At 44.4% G+C, this 16,104-nt stretch overlaps 1 protein-coding gene across 1 annotated transcript in view; it reads right to left on the bottom strand.

Moving 5' to 3' along the window:
- Nucleotides 1-16,104, bottom strand: part of LOC112224720 (diacylglycerol kinase eta-like) — a 131,980-nt gene that overhangs the window by 42,745 nt on the left and 73,131 nt on the right. The window contains exons 9-12 of the mRNA XM_042319949.1: nt 15,334-15,496; nt 14,948-15,056; nt 11,516-11,737; nt 11,228-11,319 (exon numbers count right to left, since the gene is read on the bottom strand). Coding sequence (XP_042175883.1) covers nt 11,228-11,319; nt 11,516-11,737; nt 14,948-15,056; nt 15,334-15,496 — 586 coding nt within the window. The remainder of the gene's footprint in view (nt 1-11,227; nt 11,320-11,515; nt 11,738-14,947; nt 15,057-15,333; nt 15,497-16,104) is intronic.

The following is a 16,104-nucleotide window of genomic DNA, read 5'->3' as shown; positions in this document are numbered from 1 at the left end:
CCCCTCAAACTCCCCCAGAGTCGGAGTGTTCAAATCGAACAAGTCCTCCAGACCACCTTGCCAGTCCCCAGCCTGTGCCGTCACCTACAGTGCAGAAACATTGGTGGCCCCTCCCCCTTTGGCACCTCAAATACCCCCCTTATTGGTTCAGACAGTACCTCCTGGAACTCCCCCAGGAATCTCTCCAGCAGACTAAGAGATGTTAGTCCTGTTGTTGTGCCAGGACTTCCAGGGTTTTCCACCCCTCCTCCCCCTGCAGTCGCAGGTCACCCAGCCTTTGTAAACCCGCTGCCATCAGTAGCCTCTTCGGGGTGGCCGACTGAACCGATCCCAAAGGGATGTCTGGGTTGTGGAAGATAGGCTCCTCCCACACCCACAGCCCAGGCACCACACCACCTTCTCGTGCAGGCCTTAGCAGCTGCCAGGCCCTCAGCACTGCAGAGTAAAAATCAGAGAGACCTGTTGTACTCAGCCTCTCCAGCTTCATGAGGAACAGCTGCCGTTCTAACCTTAATCCGCCAGCTCTCCTCAGCAGCGCGCATGCTGGTGTCCAGTTCCATCAGGTCCTGTCCTCCTTCGTGAATGGACATATACAACACTGACACCCACAGCCAGTGATGGCCCGACCAGAGAAAATCCACTAGCTTGGTTTGCAGGTCTGAGAGCAGGTGTTGAGGATAGCCAGTTTATGCCACAGGGAAGACGCCGACCATGTTATTGATTATCAGCACCCTCCCTCTATATGACACTTGGGACAGGAGCCAGGTGGGACAGCACCCTCCCTCTATATGACACTTGGGACAGGAGCCAGTCATGACAACACTGCTTGTGACAGCCCCTCCCAGTTCTTCCTGACCCACCTCTTCGAGCCCAGGTACACCCCCAAAATGTTAGGCCCTTCACAACCCCACTCCAGCACACTCCCTGCAGTCTCCTGCGTAGCAGGCCCAAAAAAGGCTCAATGGCTAGTGTATATAACTGCCCCGCTAGAGGTTATCCTTGTCTAATGCCCCGTCTCATCCAGACTGGCCTACTGAGCTCCCCTCCCACCTTGACCATACATGACGCTCCAGCATACAACAGCTTCACACAGAACAAAAACCTTTCCCAAACATCACATTAAACAGATACTCATGGTCCACTCTATAAAAAGCCTTCATTTGATCTAGAGAGACCAGTCCAAAGTTCACATTAGAACCTTCAACAATTCCAGCATGTTCCTGGTTAAGAACATGTTGTCCGCGATTGAGCGTCTCAGTAGACAATATGTCTGGTTCTTGTGTACTATAGAGTCCAGATCGGTAACTCATCGTTAACTCTCCTATCCTGACGCACTCACGCAATACGCAAAAGAATCCCAGTCCAATTATTGCCCAGAATTGTTTATAAAACTCCACTGGGTTACGGGCTCTGCCAGTTCATGGGACAATGGAGGAATGTCTATTTCATCCCTCTGTGAAAGTGAGAGCTTAGGGAGTTATTTAAACAAAACCTGAGCACACACAGGATAACACAGTTCTACCCTATGCAACTCAGTATAAAACTCCACAGTCTGCTCCTGCATCTCCCCCACCACAGAGGTCACCCGCCCATCAGAAATCTGTAGACAATGCATACCCTTGGCTTCACTGCTCTGTCTTTCCAAACCAAAGAAGAAGGAGCTGGGAGCATCCATCTCTTTGAGTATGGAGAACCTAGCTCTTACAAGTGCTCCCTTTGCTTTAACCTGGAAAACTCTACCCAGGTCCCTACGTAATTCAGCTAAATTAGGCCTACATTGCATTGCCCCACCATCTCTACCTCCACTACACTGATACTACACTCGAGTTCCCCCAATACTCTCCTAACCTCTGAGGATGAGATACTGTTGACAGAAAAGCCACGTTTTTACTTGTCCCACATCCCACCATTGCTCCAGAGACTCATACTCCTCTCTTTGCTGCCCCCACCTTTCCCCAAAGGTCTGGAAACCTGAGCAAAAAGTGGTATCTTGTAAGCTTTACATTAAACTTTCAATAGGATGTCTGCAGAGGCCCTTATGAAATAGCCATGGTTATGTGGTGATCCGAAAAACCCATCAGGAGAAGGATAGCGACCAACAGCCTATCTGATTCCTGGACATGTAAAACCAATCGAGTCGGGCTGCACTCACCCTAGCCCCAAAGACCTTCACCAATGTATAATGTCTGGTGATGTCTAGTTCTCCAAACATCCACAAGGTCAAACTGATTAATGACGTCCCTTAACACCACCACTGAGCCTGAATGAGGCTCATCCCCATTTCTGTCTTTCGTCAAATCCATGGTACAGTTCCAGTCCCCGCCGACTACCAGCATCTCCTCAGGCGCTACCTGTGATAGTTCCTGTCTAAGACACCCAAACAGATGCCCCCTCTCTCTCCCTGTGTTAACTTATACAACACTCCTTCCGTGGCCTCCAACTGCTCTTAAACGCTAGTAAAACCAAATGCATGCTTTTCAACCGTTCGCTGCCTGCACCCACACGCCTGACCAGCATCACCACCCTGGATGGTTCCGACCTTGAATATGTGGACATCTATAAGTACCTAGGTGTCTGGCTAGACTGTAAACTCTCCTTCCAGACTCATATCAAACATCTCCAATCGAAAATCAAGTCAAGAGTCGGCTTTCTATTCCGCAACAAAGCCTCCTTCACTCACGCCGCCAAACTTACCCTAGTAAAACTGACTATCCTACCGATCCTCGACTTCGGCGATGTCATCTACAAAATTGCTTCCAACACTCTACTCAGCAAACTGGATGCAGTTTATCACAGTGCCATCCGTTTTGTCACTAAAGCATCTTATACCACCCACCACTGCGACTTGTATGCTCTAGTCGGCTGGCCCTCGCTACATATTCGTCGCCAGACCCACTGGCTCCAGGTCATCTACAAGTCCATGCTAGGTAAAGCTCCGCCTTATCTCAGTACACTGGTCACGATGGCAACACCCATCCGTAGCACGCACTCCAGCAGGTGTATCTCACTGATCATCCCTAAAGCCAACACCTCATTTGGCCGCCTTTCGTTACAGTTCTCTGCTGCCTGTGACTGGAACGAATTGCAAAAATCGCTGAAGTTGGAGACTTTTATCTCCCTCACCAACTTCAAACATCTGCTATCTGAGCAGCTAACCGATCGCTGCAGCTGTACATAGTCTATCGGTAAATAGCCCACCCATTTTTACCTACCTCATCCCCATACTGTTTTTATTTATTTACTTTTCTGCTCTTTTGCACACCAATATCTCTACCTGTACATGACCATCTGATCATTTATCACTCCAGTGTTAATCTGCAAAATTGTAATTATTCGCCTACCTCCTCATGCCTTTTGCACACAATGTATATAGACTCCCCTTTTTTTCTACTGTGTTATTGACTTGTTAATTGTTTACTCCATGTGTAACTCTGTGTTGTCTGTTCACACTGCTATGCTTTATCTTGGCCAGGTCCAGTTGCAAATGAGAACTTGTTCTCAACTAGCCTACCTGGTTAAATAAAGGTGAAATAAATAAAATAAATAAAAATAAAACTTCTCTAGGATAGGGGGCAGCATTCGGAATTTTGGATGAAAAGCATGCCCAAATTCAACTGCCTGCTACTCATCCCAAGAAGATAAGATATGCATATTATTAGTAGAATTGGATAGAAACTCTGAAGTTTCTAAAACTGTTTGAATCATGTCTGTGAGTTTAACAGAACTTATTTAGCAGGCGAAACCCCGAGGACAAACTATTCAGATTTCTTTTTTTTGAGGTCACTCTCTTTTCAATGAGCTTTCATTGGGAATCCAGATTTCTAAGGGACGTTCTTGCAGTTCCTATCGCTTCCACTGGATATCAACAGTCTTTAGAAATTGGTTGAGGTTTTTCCTTTGTGTAATGAAGAAGTACGGCCATCCAGAACGAGGGTCACTTGAAGTGTACTGTTAGATAGAGGCGCGTGACCAGAAAGCTAGCTACAGCTACAGTTTTCCTCCTGTGTTGAATACAGATCATCCCGTCTTCAAGTTTATCAATTATTTATGTTAACAAATATCTAAAGTTGTATTACAAAGGTAGTTTGAAATGTTTTGGCAAAGTTTACAGGTAACGTTTGAGATATTTTGTAGTCACGTTGCGCAAGTTGGAACCGGTGTTTTTCTGGATCTAACGCGCCAAATAAATGGACATTTTGGATATATATCGACCGAATTAATCGAACAAAGTGACCATTTGTGATGTTTATGGGACATATAGGAGTGCCAACAAAAGAAGCTCGGCAAAGGTAAGGCATGAATTATATTTTTATTTCTGTGATTTGTGTCGCACCTGCAGTGTTGAAATATGCTTCTCTCTCTTTGTTTACTATGGTGCTATCCTCAGATAATAGCATCGTTTGCTTTAGGCGAAAAGCCTGTTTTAAATCTGACATGTTGGCTGGATTCACAACAAGTGTAGCTTGCAGGGTAGCCTAGTGGTCAGAGCGTTGGACTAGTAACCGGAAGGTTGCAAGTTCAAACCCCCGAGCTGACAAGGTACAAATCTATAGTTCTACCCCTGAACAGGCAGTTAACCTAGGCTGTCATTGAAAATAAGAATAAGAATTTGTTCTTAACTGACTTGCCTAGTTAAATAAAGGTAAAATAAAAAATTTGGTATGTTACATGTGTGATTTCATGAACGTTTGATTTTTGTAGTAATCATTTAATTTGGCGCTCTGCATTTTCACTGGCTTTTGGCCAGGTGGGACGGTACACATATCCCAGAGAGGTTTTAAGCGAGCCTACCCAAAAAGTCTCCATAAGAAGTGTGAGAAAAGACAGCAAAAAAACAGAATCTGAAGGTAGACCCTTATGTACGGTTGTGACCAACTTCCTCAACCTAACACTTTTCCTGGGCGAGAGGTTATCATGCCCCTCATTTTTCATTGCGTGTTCTACTGATCTTACAAACTTTCCCGGGCCATAGAAAAAAAGCTTAAAGATGAACCTTTTTCCCTTAGTCTCATTCAGGAACCTTGACAGTTCCGTCACCGTGTCCCCTCTGCCTGACTTGCTGTCAGCTCTGGACCAATTGAGGAGGAGTCTGAAAAGAAAGCCTCTTCATCATCCTCTTCCTCACACTCACCTTCCTCCTACTCATCTCCATCTCCGATCAAATCAAATCAAATCAAATCAAATTTTATTTGTCACATACACATGGTTAGCAGATGTTAATGCGAGTGTAGCGAAATGCTTGTGCTTCTAGTTCCGACAATGCAGTAATAACGAGCAAGTAATCTAACTAACAATTCCAAAAAAAACTACTGTCATACACAGTGTAAGGGGATAAAGAATATGTACATAAGGATATATGAATGAGTGATGGTACAGAGCAGCATAGGCAAGATACAGTAGATGATATCGAGTACAGTATATACATATGAGATAAGTATGTAAACCAAGTGGCATAGTTAAAGTGGCTAGTGATACATGTATTACATAAGGATGCAGTCGATGATATAGAGTACAGTATCAACGTATGCATATGAGATGAACAATGTAGGGTAAGTAACATTATATAAGGTAGCATTGTTTAAAGTGGCTAGTGATATATTTACATCATTTCCCATCAATTCCCATGATTAAAGTGGCTGGAGTAGAGTCAGTGTCATTGACAGTGTGTTGGCAGTAGCCACTCAATGTTAGTGGTGGCTGTTTAACAGTCTGATGGCCTTGAGATAGAAGCTGTTTTTCAGTCTCTCGGTCCCAGCTTTGATGCACCTGTACTGACCTCGCCTTCTGGATGGCAGCGGGGTGAACAGGCAGTGGCTCGGGTGGTTGATGTCCTTGATGATCTTTATGGCCTTCCTGTAGCATCGGGTGGTGTAGGTGTCCTGGAGGGCAGGTAGTTTGCCCCCGGTGATGCGTTGTGCAGACCTCACTACCCTCTGGAGAGCCTTACGGTTGAGGGCGGTGCAGTTGCCATACCAGGCGGTGATACAGCCCGCCAGGATGCTCTCGATTGTGCATCTGTAGAAGTTTGTGAGTGCTTTTGGTGACAAGCCGAATTTCTTCAGCCTCCTGAGGTTGAAGAGGCGCTGCTGCGCATTCCTCACGATGCTGTCTGTGTGAGTGGACCAATTCAGTTTGTCTGTGATGTGTATGCCGAGGAACTTAAAACTTGCTACCCTCTCCACTACTGTTCCATCGATGTGGATGGGGGTGTTCCCTCTGCTGTTTCCTGAAGTCCACAATCATCTCCTTAGTTTTGTTGACGTTGAGTGTGAGGTTATTTTCCTGACACCACACTCCGAGGGCCCTCACCTCCTCCCTGTAGGCCGTCTCGTCGTTGTTGGTAATCAAGCCTACCACTGTTGTGTCGTCCGCAAACTTGATGATTGAGTTGGAGGCGTGCATGGCCACGCAGTCGTGGGTGAACAGGGAGTACAGGAGAGGGCTCAGAACGCAACCTTGTGGGGCCCCAGTGTTGAGGATCAGCGGGGAGGAGATGTTGTTGCCTACCCTCACCACCTGGGGGCGGCCCGTCAGGAAGTCCAGTACCCAGTTGCACAGGGCGGGGTCGAGACCCAGGGTCTCGAGCTTGATGACGAGCTTGGAGGGTACTATGGTGTTGAATGCCGAGCTGTAGTCGATGAACAGCATTCTCACATAGGTATTCCTCTTGTCCAGATGGGTTAGGGCAGTTTGCAGTGTGGTTGAGATTGCATCGTCTGTGGACCTATTTGGGCGGTAAGCAAATTGGAGTGGGTCAAGGGTGTCAGGTAGGGTGGAGGTGATATGGTCCTTGACTATTCTCTCAAAGCACTTCATGATGACGGATGTGAGTGCTACGGGGCGGTAGTCGTTTAGCTCAGTTACCTTAGCTTTCTTGGGAACAGGAACAATGGTGGCCCTCTTGAAGCATGTGGGAACAGCAGACTGGTATAGGGATTGATTGAATATGTCCGTAAACACACCGGCCAGCTGGTCTGCGCATGCTCTGAGGGCGCGGCTGGGGATGCCGTCTGGGCCTGCAGCCTTGCGAGGGTTAACACGTTTAAATGTCTTACTCACTTCGGCTGCAGTGAAGGAGAGACCGCATGTTTCCATTGCAGGCCGTGTCAGTGGCACTGTATTGTCCTCAAAGCGGGCAAAAAGTTATTTAGTCTGCCTGGGAGCAAGACATCCTGGTCCGTGACTGGGCTGGGTTTCTTCCTGTAGTCCGTGATTGACTGTAGACCCTGCCACATACCTCTTGTGTCTGAGCCGTTGAATTGAGATTCTACTTTGTCTCTGTACTGGCGCTTAGCTTGTTTGATAGCCTTGCGGAGGGAATAGCTGCACTGTTTGTATTCAGTCATGTTACCAGACACCTTGCCCTGATTAAAAGCAGTGGTTCGTGCCTTCAGTTTCACACGAATGCTGCCATCAATCCACGGTTTCTGGTTAGGGAATGTTTTAATCGTTGCTATGGGAACGACATCTTCAACGCACGTTCTAATGAACTCGCACACCGTATCAGCGTATTCGTCAATGTTGTTGTCTGACGCAATACGAAACATCTCCCAGTCCACGTGATGGAAGCAGTCTTGGAGTGTGGAGTCAGCTTGGTCGGACCAGCGTTGGACAGACCTCAGCGTGGGAGCTTCTTGTTTTAGTTTCTGTCTGTAGGCAGGGATCAACAAAATGGAGTCGTGGTCAGCTTTTCCGAAAGGGGGCGGGGCAGGGCCTTATATGCGTCGCGGAAGTTAGAGTAACAATGATCCAGGGTCTTTCCACCCCTGGTTGCGCAATCGATATGCTGATAAAATTTAGGGAGTCTTGTTTTCAGATTAGCCTTGTTAAAATCCCCAGCTACAATGAATGCAGCCTCCGGATAAATCGTTTCCAGTTTGCAGAGAGTTAAATAAAGTTCGTTCAGAGCCATCGATGTGTCTGCTTGGGGGATATATACGGCTGTGATTATAATCGAAGAGAATTCTCTTGGTAGATAATGCGGTCTACATTTGATTGTGAGGAATTCTAAATCAGGTGAACAGAAGGATTTGAGTTCCTGTATGTTTCTTTCATCACACCATGTCACGTTGGCCATAAGGCATACGCCCCCGCCCGTCTTCTTACCAGAAAGATGTTTGTTTCTGTCGGCGCGATGCGTGGAGAAACCCGTTGGCTGCACCGCTTCGGATTGCGTCTCTCCAGTTAGCCATGTTTCCGTGAAGCAAAGAACGTTACAGTCTCTGATGTCCCTCTGGAATGCTACCCTTGCTCGGATTTCATCAACCTTGTTGTCAAGAGACTGGACATTGGCAAGAAGAATGCTAGGGAGTGGTGCACGATGTGCCCGTCTCCGGAGTCTGACCAGAAGACCGCTTCGTTTCCCTCTTTTTCTGAGTCGTTTTTTTTTTTTTGGTCGCTGCATGTAATCCACTCGGTTACACTGGTTGTAAGGCAGAACACAGGATCCGCATCGCGAAAAACATATTCTTGGTCGTACTGATGGTGAGTTGACGCTGATCTTATATTCAGTAGTTCTTCTCGGCTGTATGTAAAGAAACCTAAGATGACCTGGGGTACTAGTGTAAGAAATAACACGTAAAAAAACAAAAAACTGCATAGTTTCCTAGGAACGCGAAGCGAGGCGGCCATCTCTGTCGGCGCCGGAAGTAAAGCTCCTGACCTGACCACCTGCCTTTTCTCTCTAGTCGGGGCCTCCACCAAGCACCAGGCACTTTGACCACACCAGCTTCTCTCCTCCCACCTCCTTTCTTCTCCCCCTTTTTCCTCTTCCGCTTGACACCCTCCTCCACCGCCCCTGGTCGCCTACCCTTCCCCAATATACTCTCTTCATCCACTAGCATAACCTGACTAGACACAGCCTCATCTACGCCACCATACCTAACATGACTAGACCCGGCCTCATCTACACCACCATCCATAACATGACTAGACCCAGCCTCATCTACACCACCATCCCTAACGTGACTATACCCAGCCTCATCTACACCACCATCCATAGCATGACTAGGACTAACTCAAATACCCACACTCAAAGCAACGTAGACTATCTGTGTTGGCAAACCCAGTGTAGAGCCACTACCCATGCCTCACTTTAAAATACACATGTAACAGTTGCTCATTGTTATTCAGAAACTTGAACATTTGCCTCCGGAACGAAACAACATGCTTAACTTCTTGACGCTACCCATTCCTTAAGCGGGATAATTGTCATCAGCAACGCCGAATAGCATAGCGCCACAGTCAAATAATATTACAAAAAAATATTCATTTTCATGAAATCACAAGTGCAATATTGCAAAACACAGCTTAGCCTTTTGTAAATCCACCTGTCATCTAAGATTTGGAAATTATGCTTTATAGCGAAAGCATTCCAAGCGTTTGTGTAAGTTTATCGATCGCATGACAAAACATTAAGAACACTTAGCATCAGGTAGCTTGGTCACGAAAATCAGAAAAGCAATCAATTTAATTGTTTACCTTTGATGATCTTTGGATGTTTTCACTCACGAGACTCCCAGTTACACAACAAATGTTCCTTTTATTTTTATATCCAAAATACCTCCGTTTGTTTGTCGCGTTATGTTCAGAAATCCACAGGAAAGAGCGGTCACAACAACGCAGACGTATATTCCAAATAATATCCATAATGTCCACAGAAACATGTCAAACGTTTTTTATAATCAATCCTCAGGTTGTTTTTAAAATATATATTCGCTAATATATCAACCGGGAGTGTAGGTTTTTCAATAGGACAGGGAGAAACAATGGCCGCTTTACTCTGTTGCGCAAAACTCACTCTGAGAGCCCCCACCTATCCACCTATCCACGCAATGTGATTTTTCTCGTTCATTTTTCAAAATAAAAGCCTGAAACTATGTTGAATGACTGTTGACAACTTAGGGAAGCCATAGAAAAAAGAATCTGGTTGATATCCCTTTAAATGGAGGATAGGCATGCATAGGAACAGAGAGGTTTCAAAATAAGAGGCACTTCCTGATTGGATTTTTCTCAGGTTTTCGCCTGCAATATCAGTTCTGTTTTACTCACAGACAATATTTTGACAATTTTGGAAACTTTAAAGTGTTTTCTATCCTAATCTGACAAATATATGCATATTCTAGTTTCTGGGTGTCACGTTCTGACCATCGTTTGTATGTGTTTTCCTTGTTTTAGTGTTGGTCAGGACGTGAGCTAGGTGGGCATTCTATGTTGGATGTCTTGTTTGTCTATTTCTATGTCTGGCCTGATATGGTTCTCAATCAGAGGCAGGTGTTAGTCATTGTCTCTGATTGGGAACCATATTTAGGTAGCCTGGGTTTCACTGTGTGTTTGGGGGTGATTGTTCCTGTCTCTGTGTTTGCACCAGGTAGGACTGTTTCGGTTTGCACATTTTCATTATTTTGGTAGTTTATTCATTTATAGTTTTTCCTTTATTAAAATAACATGAATCATCACAACGCTGCATTTTGGTCCGACTCTCCTTCATCACCGTTACACTGGGGCTGAGAAATAGGCCTTTTCAAATGGGTATGTTTTTTAGCCAAAAACTAAAATACTGCCCCCTACACGCAAAGGTTAACGGCATCTGCCTGAAAACTGCCGACAGTACATGTAAACCGCTTGCAAACTTACCAAACCGACTCAATTATTTTTTAATTTGATCATTCGTAATAAACTGAGGCAGATCCGCAACTAACACTCTAGTCGAATGAGTCGAAAGAGGAGAAATCGGCACCAAAACATCCCTTACAAATATTCCACTAGCAATCAGCTTGCCCACCAAATTGACCCTTTTCATGAACACAACCACAGCTTTGTTCATTCTGGATGCGGAATGTATAAATTCCTACCTGTTCGGCGACCGCGAGCAGAACCTCCTCGACCTTAACTCCATTCTCAGGAATACACCTGAATCCATGCTGTAATGGCAGCGTCTACTCCTCGCTAGGCTGCGAAGCCATAGAGTACACCACACTGTTCAAACCCTAGGAAACTAAAACTATGTCCTCTTCCTCCCTATCTTTGAAAAAAAGCCAGTGGGTATCGCTGGTGTGTTAACTCTCCACCATAGAAAATAGAAATTGAAAGAAAAGACCAAGGAAATAATCAAGAAAATGGTCAGGACAGAGCCCCTCATACGGCCTCTCAACAACAAAACACTCCCAGCATGCCCTAGAGAGAGCCAATTAGCAGCCATTTAGCAGTGTTGAGATGAGAGACTCACTTAGCAGAGGAGATGACCACAGAGTTTTGGTCAGCATTGAGGATCTTGGTGAGATGGGCAGCTACCGAGTCTTCATAGGCTGAGATCTGGAACTGAGGACACGTAGGAAGGGGATACGTCATAATGACCATAAAACTAAGCACGGTCAGAGGGAAACTGTTAAGATTATAAATCACCCCAAAATCCCAACGTGGACACTAACTTCAATCTGACTTTGGGTAAGTAGAAAAAGGGCTTTGTTGCCAAAATGTCGCATGATCCTCAAAACTGTTTCAGATGAGCGTGTACCTGGTCATGGTCAGTGTCGTCGGGCGTGACAGGCCCGCTGTGTTTGGAAAGGATCTTCATTTCGTAGGTCATGATGCTCCAGCGGTCCAACATTTTGGTGCTGGCCCGCTCCAGTTTCTCCAGGATCTGGGGCAGCTGCGTGTCATCATCACACGACGGGCCCCAGCCCAGCACCCGCGCCAGGTCATTCCCAGTACCCAGGGGGAGAACTCCCAGCTGGCACTGGAGACAGACAGAGAGGGGTACGGGGGAAAGAGAGAGAGAGAGGGGGGGGTAAGTGTGTGGGGGAGCTGGGAGGGGGGCTCTGTGTGTGTGAGGCAAGAAGGTGGGGATAACTGTGTGTGTATTTATGTGTATGTGTCTATGTATGTGTGTGTGTATTTGTGTGTGTATTTGTGTGCGTCTGTGTATTTATGTGTGTGCGGTTATTCATTTACGTGTGTGCGTGTATTCATGTGTGTGTGTATTTATGTGTGTGTGTGTGTATTTACGTGTGTGTGTGCATTTGTGTGTGTGTGTGTGTGTATTTACATGTATTTATGTGTGTGTGGGTGTGTATTTACGTGTGTGTGTGTATTTACGTGTGTGTGTGCATTTATGTGTGTGTGTGTGTGTGTATTTACGTGTGTATGTGTGTATTTACGTGTGTGTGTGCATTTGTGTGTGTGTGTGTGTATTTACATGTATTTATGTGTGTGTGTATGTATTTACGTGTGTGTGTGCATTTATGTGTGTGTGTATTCACGTGTGTGCGTGTATTTACGTGTGTGTGTGTGTATTTGTGTGTGTGTGTGTGTATTTACGTGTGTGTATTTACGTGTGTGTGTGTATTTATGTGTGTGTGTATTTACGTGTGTGTGTGTATTTATGTGTGTGTATTTACATGTGTGTGTGTATTTATGTGTGTGTGTGTGTGTATTCACGTGTGTGCCTGTATTTACGTATGTGTGTGTATTTATGTGTGTGTGTGTGTGTGTGTGTGTGTGTGTGTGTGTATTTACATGTATTTATGTGTTTAGAAGCCTTCTACATTTGCACACTGTACATAGATTGTTCTATTGTGTTATTGACTGTACTTTGTTTATGTGTAACTCTGTGTTGTTGTTTTTGTCGCACTGCTTTATCTTGGCCAGGTTATATATATATGAGAACTTATTCTCAACTGGCCTACCTGGTTAAATAATGGTGAAATAAAATTGTAAAAACATTTCTGTGTATTTTTACATTTTTTAAAATGTTTACATTTGATTTCACCTTTATTTAGTTAAATAAAGGTAAAATATATATTTTTAAATTTGGTTACTTTGACTCCAACATTAAACACTATATCCACAAGGGATATAATGCCTCTGAGGAAACAGAGGTTGAAGAAGCTTATCACATAGCTTTTATATTTGGGGCCATGTCCTTCAGCTTGAATTATGAAATATATATACAGTATATATATTTATTTAACCAGGTAGGCTAGTTGAGGACAAGTTCTCATTTACAACTGCGACCTGGCCAAGATAAAGCAAAGCAGTGTGACATAGACAACAACACAGAGTTACACATGGAATAAACAATAAACAAGCCAATAACATAATAAACAAGTCAATGACACAGTAGAAAAAAAGAAAGTCTATATACAGTGTGTGCAAAAGGCATGAGGAGGTAGACAATAAATAGGCCATAGTAGCGAATAGTTACAATTTAAAAGTAAATAAAAACAGTATGGGGATTAGGTAGGTAGATTGGGTGGGCGTGTATCTATGTGTGTGTATTAATGGTTGTGTGTGTGTGTGTGTGTGTGTGTGTGTGTGTGTGTGTGTATTTAAGTAAAATTCAATTAAATCAAATGTTATTTGTCACATGGTGCTGGCATATGCACAGATCATATAGACCCCTGGAACTCTGATTAAGACCTTCACATGTCCTAATCATTGTAAAAGTTGCTCAGAAAACCAGGTGCTTTAATCAGGCAAATGCTTCCTTCGATTATGACCTGACGCCGATTTAAAAAAAGCAGAGTAAAGTGTTCACATGACTAATGCCATACTCTGAACAGGCAGTTAACCCACATGACTAATGACATGACTAATGCCATACTCTGAACAGGCAGTTAACCCACATGACTAATGGAACAGTTAACCCACATGACTAATGCCATACTCTGAACAGGCAGTTAACCCACATGACTAATGCCATACTCTGAACAGGCAGTTAACCCACATGACTAATGCCATACTCTGAACAGGCAGTTAACCCACATGACTAATGCCATACTCTGAACAGGCAGTTAACCCACATGACTAATGCCATACTCTGAACAGGCAGTTAACCCACATGACTAATGCCATACTCTGAACAGGCAGTTAACCCACATGACTAATGCCATACTCTGAACAGGCAGTTAACCCACATGACTAATGCCATACTCTGAACAGGCAGTTAACCCACATGACTAATGCCATACTCTGAACAGGCAGTTAACCCACATGACTAATGCCATACTCTGAACAGGCAGTTAACCCACATGACTAATGCCATACTCTGAACAGGCAGTTAACCCACATGACTAATGCCATACTCTGAACAGGCAGTTAACCCACATGACTAATGCCATACTCTGAACAGGCAGTTAACCCACATGACTAATGCCAGGCAGTTAACCCACATGACTAATGCCATACTCATGACTAATGCCATACTCTGAACAGGCAGTTAACCCACATGACTAATGCCATACTCTGAACAGGCAGTTAACCCACATGACTAATGCCATACTCTGAACAGGCAGTTAACCCACATGACTAATGCCATACTCTGAACAGGCAGTTAACCCCATGACTAATGCCATACTCTGAACAGGCAGTTAACCCACATGACTAATGCCATACTCTGAACAGGCAGTTAACCCACATGACTAATGCCATACTCTGAACAGGCAGTTAACCCACATGACTAATGCCATACTCTGAACAGGCAGTTAACCCACATGACTAATGCCATACTCTGAACAGGCAGTTAACCCATTGTTCCTAGGCCGTCATTGAAAATAAGAATTTGTTCTTAACTGACTTGCCTAGTTAAATAAATAAATAAATAGAAAATACTTGGACTTCTGCCGTAATCCTGTTAATATGGAATTATCAGTGTGCATGTACAGATATAGGTTCTGCACTGCATGAAATGCAATTGAGCTTTGTGATTTACATAAATTCACTGAAAACTCGTACTAACACGCGGTTATATTAAGATTATATTATATTAATATTACACTTTTAATATAGACCACTTTTGTCCAGTTAATAGCCATAACCACTGATCAAGCAACATTATGGACTAAACGTTCAAATCCTGTTGCTGCAGAATTATTTTGCTGTGACAATACTGGTCAAATTAAGATCCTACATCTGTAAACATACTCAGTGTGTGTATGTTGTGTCTCACCTGTTTGTGGAGGTTGAGTTTGTCTATCTCAGAGAGGACCCAGCCTACACTCCCATCCCCTCCGCACACCAGGATCCGGAAGTTATCGAACTTCTGGAAGAGACGCAGCCTGGAACACACAGAGGAATGGTCATAGTGTCACAGTAAAGCGTTCTATCTGTGTTCTGGCCCAATTAGGTTACCAACCAGGGACCCTCTACACTCAACACAGCCTTCTAATCAACCGCACTACCAATACCATGGTCTGGTTTGAGCCACAGACACTGTCTACTTCTTGGTCTCAGGAAGGGTTCATTCACAAGCACAATGAATGCTACTAGTGCACAGCTAACCAGCTAGCGATGTCACATGGTCTCCATTAGCAGGAGCAAACCAAGGTGGCTCACCCTAGATGTGGTCCTCCGTTGACCAGGTCAAACACCTGAGCAGGGTTGAGGAGCTGCTTGAAACGTCGGAGGAATTTAACCCCTTGGTTGTCTCCGCTCTTGGAATTGACAAAGACCAGCAGAGGACTGGCGCAGGACGGGGGACAGGTGGCCTTCCAGAAGCCTGAACACAAAAACACAAAATAAAAGCTACATTAATTAATTAATGAATTGATTCATGGATGGATTAGTGAAGGAATTAATGAATGGATGGATGGATGGATGGACCTGTGCTCAAATATTAACAGTACTAGCCCATTATAGTAGAAATTATTATTTTTTAAATTGAAACCCTATTATAGTTCAAAATGATCTGATAACTGGAACTAATGTAGATAGAAATAGACAGGTCATCAGAATCGGTTAAACGTAGAACTGTTCATCTCTAGCACATGTATCACTTCGTTTATCACCATCACTGTCGAACCGAAGAAAAGATGTGTTAACAATGCCAGTATCTAGACTCTGATTCCTGTCCAAGTGACTAATGGGAAGAGATGTGAGAAGATGGACAGGTGAAAAGAAGAGAGAGATTCTGCTGTCTGCTAGCTTCTGTAGTGGGAGTGTCCGTTAAGTAATGTATCAAAATGCCCACACACTGCTACATCATTAAAGCATCAAAGTGTGTGTTTAGGCATCGTCAAACTGAGTCAGGTTGGGCACATGTATGTGGCATGTGTAGTATTAGCACACATTCTAAGCGCGAACACACTGCAGAATACAAGCCTTTAT

This window comes from Oncorhynchus tshawytscha, linkage group LG03 (assembly GCF_018296145.1).
Source record: "Oncorhynchus tshawytscha isolate Ot180627B linkage group LG03, Otsh_v2.0, whole genome shotgun sequence".
NCBI classification, from domain to species: domain Eukaryota; kingdom Metazoa; phylum Chordata; class Actinopteri; order Salmoniformes; family Salmonidae; genus Oncorhynchus; species Oncorhynchus tshawytscha.
The sequence above is the reverse complement of the archived record's forward strand: the minus strand, read 5'-3'. Positions and strand labels throughout refer to the sequence as shown.